This window comes from Carcharhinus amblyrhynchos, chromosome 3 (genome assembly GCF_965287045.1).
Source record: "Carcharhinus amblyrhynchos chromosome 3, sCarAmb.v2.hapA, whole genome shotgun sequence".
Classification (NCBI taxonomy): Eukaryota; Metazoa; Chordata; class Chondrichthyes; order Carcharhiniformes; family Carcharhinidae; genus Carcharhinus; species Carcharhinus amblyrhynchos.
The window spans coordinates 36,043,909-36,056,018 of NC_137326.1; the positions used below are offsets into that span (position 1 = coordinate 36,043,909).

At 40.9% G+C, this 12,110-nt stretch overlaps 1 protein-coding gene across 1 annotated transcript in view; it reads right to left on the reverse strand.

The window, feature by feature from the left end:
- The window catches only part of adamts9 (ADAM metallopeptidase with thrombospondin type 1 motif, 9), a 263,821-nt gene that overhangs the window by 172,857 nt on the left and 78,854 nt on the right, over window positions 1-12,110 (reverse strand). The window contains exons 12-16 of the mRNA XM_080183228.1: window positions 10,223-10,371; window positions 9,815-9,996; window positions 9,590-9,726; window positions 9,364-9,481; window positions 6,216-6,311 (exon numbers count right to left, since the gene is read on the reverse strand). Coding sequence (XP_080039354.1) covers window positions 6,216-6,311; window positions 9,364-9,481; window positions 9,590-9,726; window positions 9,815-9,996; window positions 10,223-10,371 — 682 coding nt within the window. The remainder of the gene's footprint in view (window positions 1-6,215; window positions 6,312-9,363; window positions 9,482-9,589; window positions 9,727-9,814; window positions 9,997-10,222; window positions 10,372-12,110) is intronic.

Below are 12,110 nucleotides of genomic sequence, written 5' to 3' on the forward strand. Positions count from 1 at the left end.
AGCAGAGCTTTTTGTCAATTTTGTGGCTTCAATGATGGTGAATGCTGACAATTTCTCTATTACAGCCTTAAATTCGGGCCATCACTGCAAATTGATAAGTTGTATGTACTACCTTTTAACTGGTGATTACCATGACCTCAGCGCCAGTACTCCAATAACATATAGCCGCTGATTTACATTTTATTGCACAGACTGCAAGTTTCATTCCTTAAATTCACATGGATGCCTTCACCTAATCCCTTTACATTCAACTGGGTTATCTACAAAGAAGCAGTAACAGGTCAACCAGCTATATTTTAAACATACCCAAAAATTTAAAATATTCATGCACATAGGAATATATATGCTTATATATATCTTATAGGAAATCTGCCATCCACGCCTGGTCCGTCTACATGTAACTCCAGAGCCACAGCAATGTGGTTGACTTTCAACTGCCCTCTGAAATGGCCTAGCAAGTCATTCAGTCCAAGGGCAACTAGGGATGGGCAATAAATGCTGGCCAGCCAGCGATGCTCATGCCTCACGAATGAATAGAAGAACATGAGCTGCACCCCACGGAATCAATTCCATCCACTGCCAAAACAGGCAGAGGAGTTGAAATTTTTGCAATGAGAATTGTACCTACTCCTCCTCCATCATCTTTTGCCTTTGCAGATGAGAGTGACCGTCCTTGACATCAAGGCAGCATGTGACTGAATGTGGCATCAGGAGTGCTGGCAGAATTGAAATCAGAGGGAAAACAGGTTGGAGTCATACTTAGCACAAAGAAAGATGGTTGTTGTTGTTGGAGGTTAAGCATCTCAGCTCTATGATTCCTTCAGGGCAGTATCCTATGCTCAATATATTCAGCTGCTTCATCAATGACCTTCCCTTCATCATAAGATCAGAAGTAGGGATGTTCACTGATACACAATGTTCAGTACCATGCGTTATTCCTCAGATAATGAAGTAGTCCGTGCCCACAGGAAGTTTGACAAGTTCCTGCAGTGCATCTTTTATACGCTGCTGCAACTGTGTGTCAGTAGTGGAGGGAGCGAATGTGGTGCTGACCAAGTGAGCTGCTTTGCCTGGATGGTGTTTAGCTTCTTGAATGGTGCTGGAACTACACTCACCCAGGTGGGTGGAGAATATTCCATTATACTCCTGACTTGTGCCTTGCACATGGTGGACAGCCTTTGGGATAACATTCAGGCTTGAGCTGATAACTAGCAAGTAACAATCATGTTACACAAGTGCAGGGTAACGTATATTGCCAACAACAGGGAATATGACCATCTACCCTTGACATTCAATGGCATTACCACCACTGAATCCCACCTCATCAGTATTTTTGGAGTCAACCATTGACCAAAAATTTAATTAGACCAACCATATAAATACTGTGGTTGCATGAGCAGATCAGTGAGTAACTCACTACCAGACTTCCCAAGACTGTCCACCATGTGCAAGGCACAAGTCAGAAGTATAATGGAATATTCTCCACCTGCCTGGGTGAGTGTAGTTCCAGCACCTTTCAAGAAGCTAAGCACCATCCAGGCAAAGCAGCTCACTTGGTCAGAACCAAATTCACTCCCTCCACCACTGACGCACAGTTGCAGCAGCATATAAAAGATGTACTGCAGGAACTTGTCAAACTTCCGATGACAGAACCTTCCAAAAGCACAAATCCTAACACCAAGAAGGATAACAGAAGTATGGACACCACAACCTGCGTGTTCCCCCTGTTATGCATTGTAAAGCAATGCATCGCTTTGTGATTAGTCACATGACATGCTGTGACATCATCAGAGGCATTCATAGGATTCTACCCCTCTTCCACCTTAGACTGTGATGAAGCGACACCTACCTTAATGAACTCAGACTTGTTGTAATCTAAGGTATGGCAAACTATTCTTTTGCTCATTGTTGTAGAAGAGGCTAAAGCCCCAAACCCTCCAAGTCGCACACCAGGCTGACTTTAGAACTATACTGCTGCTCCTTCATTGCTGCTGGATCAGATTCCTGGCACGCTCTTGCTAATGGCCCTGTGGGTGGACCTACACCACATAGACTGGTGCGGTTCAAGACTACAACTTACTGCCAACTTCTCAAACGCAGTTAGGGATGGGCAACAAATGCAAGTCTTGCCAGCAACACTGATATCCCATGAAATAATTTTAAGAATTGCTGCAATATCTTTATTGCATGTGAACAACCTTAATATTCGATGACTATTGCAAGTTCACTGCTCCCATCCATGTGTATAAGTTTTAAATATCCTATTCTATACAGTAGTTTAAGTGAGCCCATGTAAATACATTTCAATAATAAGCAAATGTACGGATTTTAAACTCAGTCAATCTCAAGCATTAAATGTATGTTTTTTTATTTAGTACTTAACATTCTTTTGCATTTAACATTTTCGCTTCAATTTTTTCTGAGTTAGATTAAGCATCAAAAATAAGTTGATCCATAAAAAGATTGGTCTGAATTTAGTACCATAATAAATCGTTATTTTTAAAAAGAGCAACTAATTTGGAGAAAAACAGAATTCTCTGATTAAACACATTCGGTCACTAAATTTACACTGGTGAGTCAGATTTCCCCATAACACATGGACACATTAAGAACATTATGACATTGCATCCAAACTCAACAATCAATACATCTAATTGCAGAATACCACAAGTCTGACTTAATTGGAAATATCCACAGGCTGATTTGAAAAGGAAACAAGCTATCCTAGAGAGAGACCACAAGTTGGCAAGTTACAACATTTTGCTGTATAATGTAACTACATAAAGTCATTTAAGTAGGGTCAACCTAATCTAGGGTACAAACAACCTTGGATCAGCATCAAAGCAAATTGGTGCACACAGACAAGGGGGATAAAAAGCAGTTGATCTAACAGTTAACTGTAAAACAGCAGGAGTCCATTATTCACGCATCTGCATTAACAGGCATTCATAGATAAAGTCATGGAACAAGTGACCCAACAGGCTGAGTAGCAGGCAGTAAAGCCTGGTAACAAACTGAATTCCCAGACTACTGATATCTAGAGGGAATGGTAATAATGAAGGTTTCCACTGTGCCTCCTGTTTTGTATTTCAAGCCTTTTTTCTAGCATTAAACTTGCTTAAGCACATCTCTACATATTAATGTTTCCCTTTAACTATAAAATGTCAGTGCAGTTTGACATAATGGAGACGTTACAAATTAAACGCCTAAGTGGCACAGTTGACTAGAACAACAATTTCCTACACCGTTTTAGCTGGGCCCTCAACTTTACAAGCTCCATCTTTTAATCCCTACAGTCAGGTTTCCAAACCCTGCCACATTTCCAAATTGGTTCTTATACGAAATGTGACCTTGATATAACTGTGACAAGACAAAATGTGCACGTTGTCCTCTGATCTGTCTGCAGCCTGAGGTATGAATGATCACCATCGTCCTCCAATGTCCCTTCATTGTTGTGTAGCTGGTTCCCCTCCTATCTATCTCATCGGAACCAGTGAATCACTTGCGATGGATTCTCTTCCCACTTCCACATCATTATGTCTGTTGTCTGCCAAGGATCTATTCTTGCTTCTTGCCTTTTCCTCATATACATATTCCCCTTGGCAGCAATTATCCAAAAACATGCAAGTCCTATATTCACACAAACAGCTCTATCTCACTACCATCTACCTTAATTCCTCCCATCTCTAAATTGTCAGGTTGCATATCTAGCATCTAGTAGCAGAAATCTTCTACAATTAAATATTGGGAAAACCAAAGCAACTGGGCACGACCTTGTGACCTCGTCCTGTTCTTTTTTTGGTGAGACGAAATGATACGATTGTGTGAGAGGTGAAAAATGAGAAACAAGACCCGGTTTCTCACCTACCTCAATCGTGCCAGCCCTGTTTTGTTGGTGAAATTGGCTTCGATTTCCAGATTTTATTATTCCACCAGTTATCATGGTGGGATTTGAACCCATGCTCTCAGAGCCTCAGCCTGGGCCCCTAGATTACCAAGTCTCGTGACATTAACACTGTGTCACTGTCTCCCTCCTAAATATAGATTGCAGAAACAAACCATTTGGCATAAGCAGTCCATATCATATGTTAAAACTGGGCACAATTTCCCTCTCATTGTAGTTACCTCTTCCCTACTCGACCCTATATTTATTTATTTATGGCACAGTGGCTCAGTAGTTAGCACTGTTGCCTCACAGCGCCAGGGACCTGGGTTCAATTTCCAGCTTGAGTCACTGTGCAGAGTCTGCATGTTCTCCTTGTGTCTGCATGGGTTTCCTCTGGGGGCTCTGGGTTCCACCCATCATCCAAAAGATGTGCTGGTTAGGTGCACTGGCCATGCTAAATTCTCCATCAGTGTACCCGAACAGGCACCGGAGTGTGGCAACTAGGGGATTTTCACAGTAACTTCATTGCAGTGTTAATATAAGCCTACTTGTGACTTTAATCAATAAACTTAACTTTATTCCCTTTTCTCTCATGTATACATCAAGCCACCCCTTAAAGGCCTCAATGCGATCTGCTCCAAGTACTTCACAGTAATAGCAACTTCCCAATTATCACCACTCCACGTTTAGAAATTCCTGCTTTATTCTTTATTTGTTCAGTTAGTGGCCATCTTCTAAGTAGATGTAGTTCCTCCATATGAAGCCTCATTTCTTATCCAGAAATTGGAGACCCAGCTACTCAACTTCTTCCGGTAATCACAATTTCTCAATTCTGCTAACTTGCTTGGAAATCTCTTCAGTATTTTCTCCAGTGTTTTAATATTCTGTTTGTTACGTGGCAATCAGAATCGCCCACAGTATGCCAAGTGTGCTCCATCTAACATTCCCTTCCTCCCTTTGTATTTGACAGATTTATGGTGCAACTTCTACAGATGCACCATAGAAAGCATCCTTTCTGGTATGGCTCCTGCTCTGTCCAAGACAGCAAGAAACTACAAAGAGTCATGATTGAAGCCCAGCCCATCACTCAAACCAGCCTCCCATCCACTGATGCTATTTACACTTCCCACTGCCGCAGGAAAGCAGCCAGCATAATCAAGGATCCCATGCACCTTGGATATACTCTCTTCCATCCTCCTCCATCAGGAAAAAGATACAAAAGTCTGAGATCAACTGACTCAAAAACAGCTTCTTCACTGCTGCTGTCATACTTCTGAATGAACCTACCTCGCACTAAATTGATCTTTCTCTACACCCTAGCTGTGACTGTAACACTACATTCTCCACTCTCTCCTTTCCTTCTCTATGTACAGTATGCTTTGTCTGTACAGTGCGCAAGAAAAAATACTTTTCATTGTATACTAATACATGTGACAATAATAAATCAAATCAGGTTCACCTATAAATTAGCACCATATATCAGCCCAAACTTTGTTAGCACACTTTGTAGCCTTATCAAGTTTTATGCTGCTTCTGTTAGCTTATGTATTGAATATCATTTAATTAGGAGAAAACATTGCAATATTACTCCTTTAACAATATCACCCAGCTAGCACATAGCACTGGTTACAGTCCTTGCAGTCTTCCCTGGGGCTGGATTCAAATTGATTTCAGAATGATGCAAATAAAGTTTTGTCTCTTTGTCAGATGTATGGATCTTTGGTGAAGGAAACTTGATGAATCCTGAGTGACAACACTTACTGCAGAGCTTTGTGGAGATTGGAATCTGACATTTTAGCTTGTCTCAAGTCTTGCTTATCCAGGATGTATGTCATGTTGGCACTACATCTCAGAATTGGAAAATATTGCATTCACCAATATTGATCTCTCTTCCCAAACTAAGAAAAAAAATCATGATCTAAAATATCCAGAAAGGAAAATGTATTATTTTGCAATCAAACCTCTAACTTGTGCCATAATGGGAGGATTTCCACTGTGTACAAAGACATTGACAGAAAACTGACAATGCCTAAACTTTGCTTCTTAGGAGTAACAATGGCCTAGGCACACAGTCAAGATGAATACAATAAAAATATAAACAGATGTTACCTTAGTTTGTACAGGATGAGATAAGTGTCAGCAGACTATGCAATGCCCACCACACTTCAATAAGTAATGAGGAAGGTAAGTAGTTAGAGTACTAATTAAGTCCACTGTACACAACACATAAAACAAAGTTGAATGTTTTGAGGAATAATTAGTATGAGCAGCTAATGTTATTCTATGTATCAAATTAGATTTACTTTACACTGCTTCAAAATGAACTTACCAAGATAGTTGTCATCTTCTGGTTTCCCTGAATAGCTGTGCTGTCGCACATCAATATTTGTAGCACCAATTGGTATTTGTACAACAACATTATATCCTGAGAAATGAAAAACACAATTTTAAATATATACTTTTTTTTACTAATTCGTGGGACATGGGTGTGGCTGGCTGGGTCAACATTTATTGCCCATCCCTAGTTGCAGGTGATCCCATAAAGCACACTCAACCACATTGCTGTAGGCTCTGGTGTCACAGGTAGGCCAGACCAAGTAAGGATGGCAGGTTTGCTTCCCCAAAGGACATTAGTGTACCAGATAGTTTTTTCTGACCATCAACAATGGTTTCATGGTAATCAGTAGATTCTTAATTCCAGATATTTCTTTCACTGAATTCAAATTCCGCCATCAACCAAGATGGGATTCAAACCCAGAACCCCAGAACATTAGCTGAGTTTCTGGTTTAGCAATAATACCAGGAGGCCATTACTTCCCCATAAATATGATATAAGGAAATAATTTGCAATACAATATCCATTTGAAAATTATTGGTTTTAATATATGGAATATTTCCCAAAAATGGCAGCATCAGGTTCTTAATGAAAACGGGCAAGTTTTTCCCTCCAGATCTTTTAACACTTTGCCATTTTAAAACAGTGGGCATGTCTTGTGCCATCATTGTGAGGAGTGGGGCCTAAGGACGACAGCAAGGCTGGCTCCACAGGGATTGTAGGGCACCCTGATCTAAAATTAACCTTGAAGACCCTCCCACAGCCCTAAAGGCAATCCCATAGAGGGTATAAGCTTCACACTAGGGGCCATGGAGGCACCAGTGCTCTGATGCTAGCGAATGGAAGGGGGCATGGCCTTGAAGACCCTCCCACAGCCCTATTCTCTGATATCGGGTCTTCAGGGCCACGCCTCCTCCCATTCACCAGCATCAGAGCACTGGTGCCTCCATGGCCCCTACTGTGAAGCTTATACCCTCTATGGGATTGCCTTTAGGCTATGTCCCCAATATGCCTCACCCCGTGCAGTACCCTGCCATGTCCCTGACCATCGTAGGGGGTATTTGGCTTCCGAGCCCTGGTGCGTTCATAAAAGCTTAAACATAGAAGCAGGGAAACTACAAGCAGGAGTAGGTCATTTTGCCCTTTCAACCTGCTCCGTCACTCATTATGATCATCACATTCAATATCCTGATCCCCCCTCCCACACATATCCCTTGATCCTTATATCCCCATTTTTGGAAACCAGTAGTGATTCCTGCTGGCGTGACATCATGCCAACATGGGAAGAGTGGGGTAGGAGGGTGGTTGGGAGCGTACAATGAACCAGGAACAAAGGCACAAAGCCATTTTTGAATATTTAAATATCTGTTAATTCATGGTAATCAGGTTCACACCCTTGCTGGGCGGGAACCTAATAACATCATCACAGGATGAGGGGGACAGGGAAAATCTCAAACTGAGATCCCCCCATCGCCAATCCTGTTATAACCTTCTTGCAAGAGACCGGAAAATCACCCCTGATAAGTCTCATTACAGCTGAGACACAATGATTGGAATTATTTAACTGGCTGAAGTTGATTTTCAGTACATGCCAAAGCACTGTTCCAAGCCACAAGGTTATAGTGATCGCTCAATTTGCACATATCTTCAGCTATTCGTCACAAAATCAATTCAACAGGGCAATAAATGGCTTTGCATGAAGCAATGCAAATAAAGAAGCCACTTGTTCGTTTTGATCAAAACTGTAACAAAATAATAATGGACTTTGTGGACACCACCCATCCGTGAACAGCACCATAAAAATAGTGAACTACACTGAAGCAATGTGGAGGTAAGATTGAAGCATGTTTGTATTGAAATGTGAATGGTGCAAAATCTTGCTTTAATACATTGGGTTTATCCATCAGTCCTATAATAAAACTTCTAGCTTATAATCTGTTAAAGCAAAGGGAGAGAAAAGTTTCTAAAGTCATATTTTAAAACAATGGCATGATGAAATAATTTATGTTTTGAAATTCAAAACATGTAACAGTGCTCCAACAGTGCATAATCCTCAAAGCTAAAGGCCATGAGATAATTGCATTTCAGATGTCCTGGTTATTTTCACTGGACAGCATAAACGTTAACTCAATGGAAAATCAGCAGACAACTTTATAATTTTGCTAATTTTACATTACTTTTTTCCTTGCACTCTTCTTCATCGGGTATTTGCTAGTGCCAAAGTATTAGAATCACAGAATCCCTACAGTGCAGAAGCAGGCCATTCAGACCACTGCACCCGCAACAACTCTCTGCGAGAGTGTCTTACCCAGACCCTATCCCCATAACTCCACATATTTAATCCCTCTAACCTAGACATCTTGGGGTACTAAGCGTCAATTTAGCATGGGCAATCAACCTAACCACACATTTTTGGGCTGTGGGAGCAAACCAGAAACCTGGAGGAAACCCGTGCAGACACGGGGAGAACTTGCAAACTCCACACAGACTGTGACCCAAAGCTGGAATTGAACCCAGGTCCTGGGTGCTGTGAGGCAGCAGTGCTAACTGCTGTGACACCACACCAACTGTAGGCAGTTGTTATTAGCATTAGATGAATGCCAGCCAAAAATACTGAGTAATATATTCACTAACAGCAAGAACTTCCAGGAAGTGGTTACTTCAGTAATTCAAAACAATTTAAAAATGATGGCTGTTCAGTGTCGTTTTATTACACTCTTAAGTACAGTTTATAAAGGCACACACTTGTAAATACTCAAGTTTTTGCTTGTTTTAGATAGGTGACAACTGGTCCCTTTCAACCAGAGCAATCAATGCTGGGCAGGATTCTCTTATTGCATTCACTGACCCGTGCTACCAGCGAGCATGGAGAATCTGGTGCTCAGCCAAAACTCTATTCACTGTAGCGGGACAGGAAAATTCCAGCCACATGCAAGGTTAAATAATTCTGGCCTTTATTCATCCTGTTATTTCTCACTGAAGTAGAACAACTGTCAAGTCTTTTTAAACAAATAGCAGTGTAGTTCAGTCAACGAATATTTCTCCAAATGTATTGTAGTAAATATAATTTCCATGAGCATTAAACAGTTCCTGTTTGTACCCTTTATACCCTCACAATAATAGTAATAAGTACAATTCTTACCATAGTGAACAATATTAAAGGTGCCTGCTAAAGTTTTGCATGAAGAATTATCACCACCACAAACACCGCATTTATCTCTTCGCGCTTTTGAATTCAATACGTGATCACATCCAGCTTGCTGTGGGGGAAGTATACATTGATTTTAATCAGCTTTGCAAGGTTCCAACAAGAAAGAGCAATTGTAACTTCAAAAGTTCACACAAAATCCTTAAAATCAGTTTTGTACCCGGCAAAGTCCTTGAACACAGACATCATTGGTTTCTGGCCCACAAAGTGTGCCGTCAATAACTCTATCCCTGAGCTGATAATAAACTGTAGTTCCAGCAACTCTGCAGAACAACTTGCAACGGTCTTTCATCAAAACTGAAAAGAAAAGGTAAATCCTTGGTTTAACGATTTCGATTAAAATGTAAAATATAATAATTTTCCCTCTCCCAATGGAAATACTCACTTCCACTGTACTTAGGAACCCAACGCACATTTGGAGGTAGGCCATTAATATTGAAGTGTCTTCCATCAAACTGTGCGCATTGTTCTCCTCTGAAGTCTTTCTCTTGCTTTGGACAATGTTCCGTGTTGCAAGATCGAAATTTCATTCTTCGGCCAACACAGTATTTTCCTCCATTTCTGGGCCTAAAATGAAAAGTAATAAACATTTCCATTTCCACCACGTAAGAAGTAAATTTGAATATGCAATTTCCGTACTGCGAAAGGTTGTCGTTAAAAATAAGATACCACATTTCATGTTGTTACAAGTTAAATCCATTCAAATTTTGACACAATGACAAACAGATAAAAATAATTTATTTATCTTTTGAAATTTGATAAAGTAATTATTGCACTCTATATGTTTGCTTACTCTGGTTTGTTGCATTCTCTAACAGCATTTTTAATGCCACCTCCGCAAGTTCTGGAGCAGGAACCAAACGGACTCCAAGGTCCCCAAGTCCCATCTACTACAGAGTTTTCCGCAGGATCCTTTACAATGCAAACACCATGCTTACAGTGCTGTAGGGACAATCATTGGAGAGAAATTAACTTTTGTCTTTTGTACACAAACCAAAAATTTGTTTTAGAAAGTAACCTCAATGAATCATAGAATCATACAGTGTAGAAGGTGGCCATTCAGCCCATTGAGTCTACACCGACCACAATCCGCTCAGGCCCTAGCTCCATAACCCAATGCATTTATCTCAGTTAGACCCCTCCCCGGCACTAAGGGGAAATTTAGCACAGCCGATCCACCTAACCCACAAATCTTTGGACTGTGGGAGGAAACCAGAGCACCTGGAGGAAACCCACACAGATACGGGGAAAATGTGCTAACTCTACACAGACAGTGAGCTGAGGCCGGGAATCGAACCCGAGTCCCTGGCACTGTGAGGCAGCACTGCTAGCCACTATGCCACCATGATTTCATTTTAATGACCTAATACTACAAGTAAATATAAGTGTAGGTATTCATGGATTGATATGCTTTGCGACATACCACAACCATTTGCTCTATCCCTTAATTGAGTAAATGCATTTGCATATTGAACATTACACATTTAACGCTTGACAGGGTAAAGACAAATTACCTGTCACTGAACCGAGATGGGGTACACAAACAATTAATAACATTCAAATGTGAAAAGGGCACATTTAGCATCTAAACAGTTATCAATGTCAAATGGGATTGATTAATGGTTACAGGCTCACTAGCAAAAACAAACTGTCACTCTTCTTTTAGAGACAAAATGTATCTTCTAAATTTCTGAAGTATTTTATTTGCACTGGACTAGAAGTGCTGTTTTGTCTTTTTAAATCAAAATAATATATATTTTTTGAAATCATAGCCTTTAGGCATAATGAACAGAGTGGTGTGGATGGTTAGGTAGTCTGACCATCCTGTTTCGTGCTCACTCCATTTTCCTAATCTTTGATACCATGATGCATAAATGAATGTGTACGTTGGAAAAAGAGGCAAGAAACATTATTTTTGAACTTGCTTATTATATCCCAAAGCGTCTTTCTGCTGTTAACCTCCCACTAGCTCACTCCACCCAGATCGATCAGTGCCAGTGTAAAGCTTGGCATCCTTGAATTGCGACAGAACATGCAAGATCAACACAACATGAACGAAAAATGACTTTTAATAAGAACATGGGAACAAGTATATAGTGGCCGACCGCCTCCGGTCAACAGCATCCTCAAAGTGTTTTCCATGCTGCCCATTTTCAGCTAGGGCTCCCAATTCTGAGTGAGGCTAAATGTGCATCAGCTCAGAGGCTGCAGGATATTTCCAAATATTGTGGGAGAGTCAGGAGGAGGAAAGGGCAGGCCCCATTTTTCCGACAGTAGCTGCCATGTTTAGGTGTGTTTTTAAAGGTTCAAGTCATTTGATTAATGAATGTGGGTGAGTGAGTGAGTGAGTGAGTGATGGATGAGTGAGTGGGTGGATGAATGAGTGGGTAGATGGGTAAATAATTGGGTGAGCGGATGAGTGAACAGAGGAGTGAATGAAGGAGTGAATGGAGGGGTGAGTGAATGAACAGGTGGATAAACGGATGAGGGAGTGAATAAGTGAATGGATGAGTGGTTGAGAGAATGGATGCACAAGTGGATGAGTGGGTGAGAGAATAGCATTTTGTGTTGTACCACACAACAGAATTGTGAGCAAAGTTACAACTAAGGGATCCAACATGGATACAAAATTGGCTAGGTAACAGGAAACAGATTAGCGGCTAATGCATACGTTTTGGGCT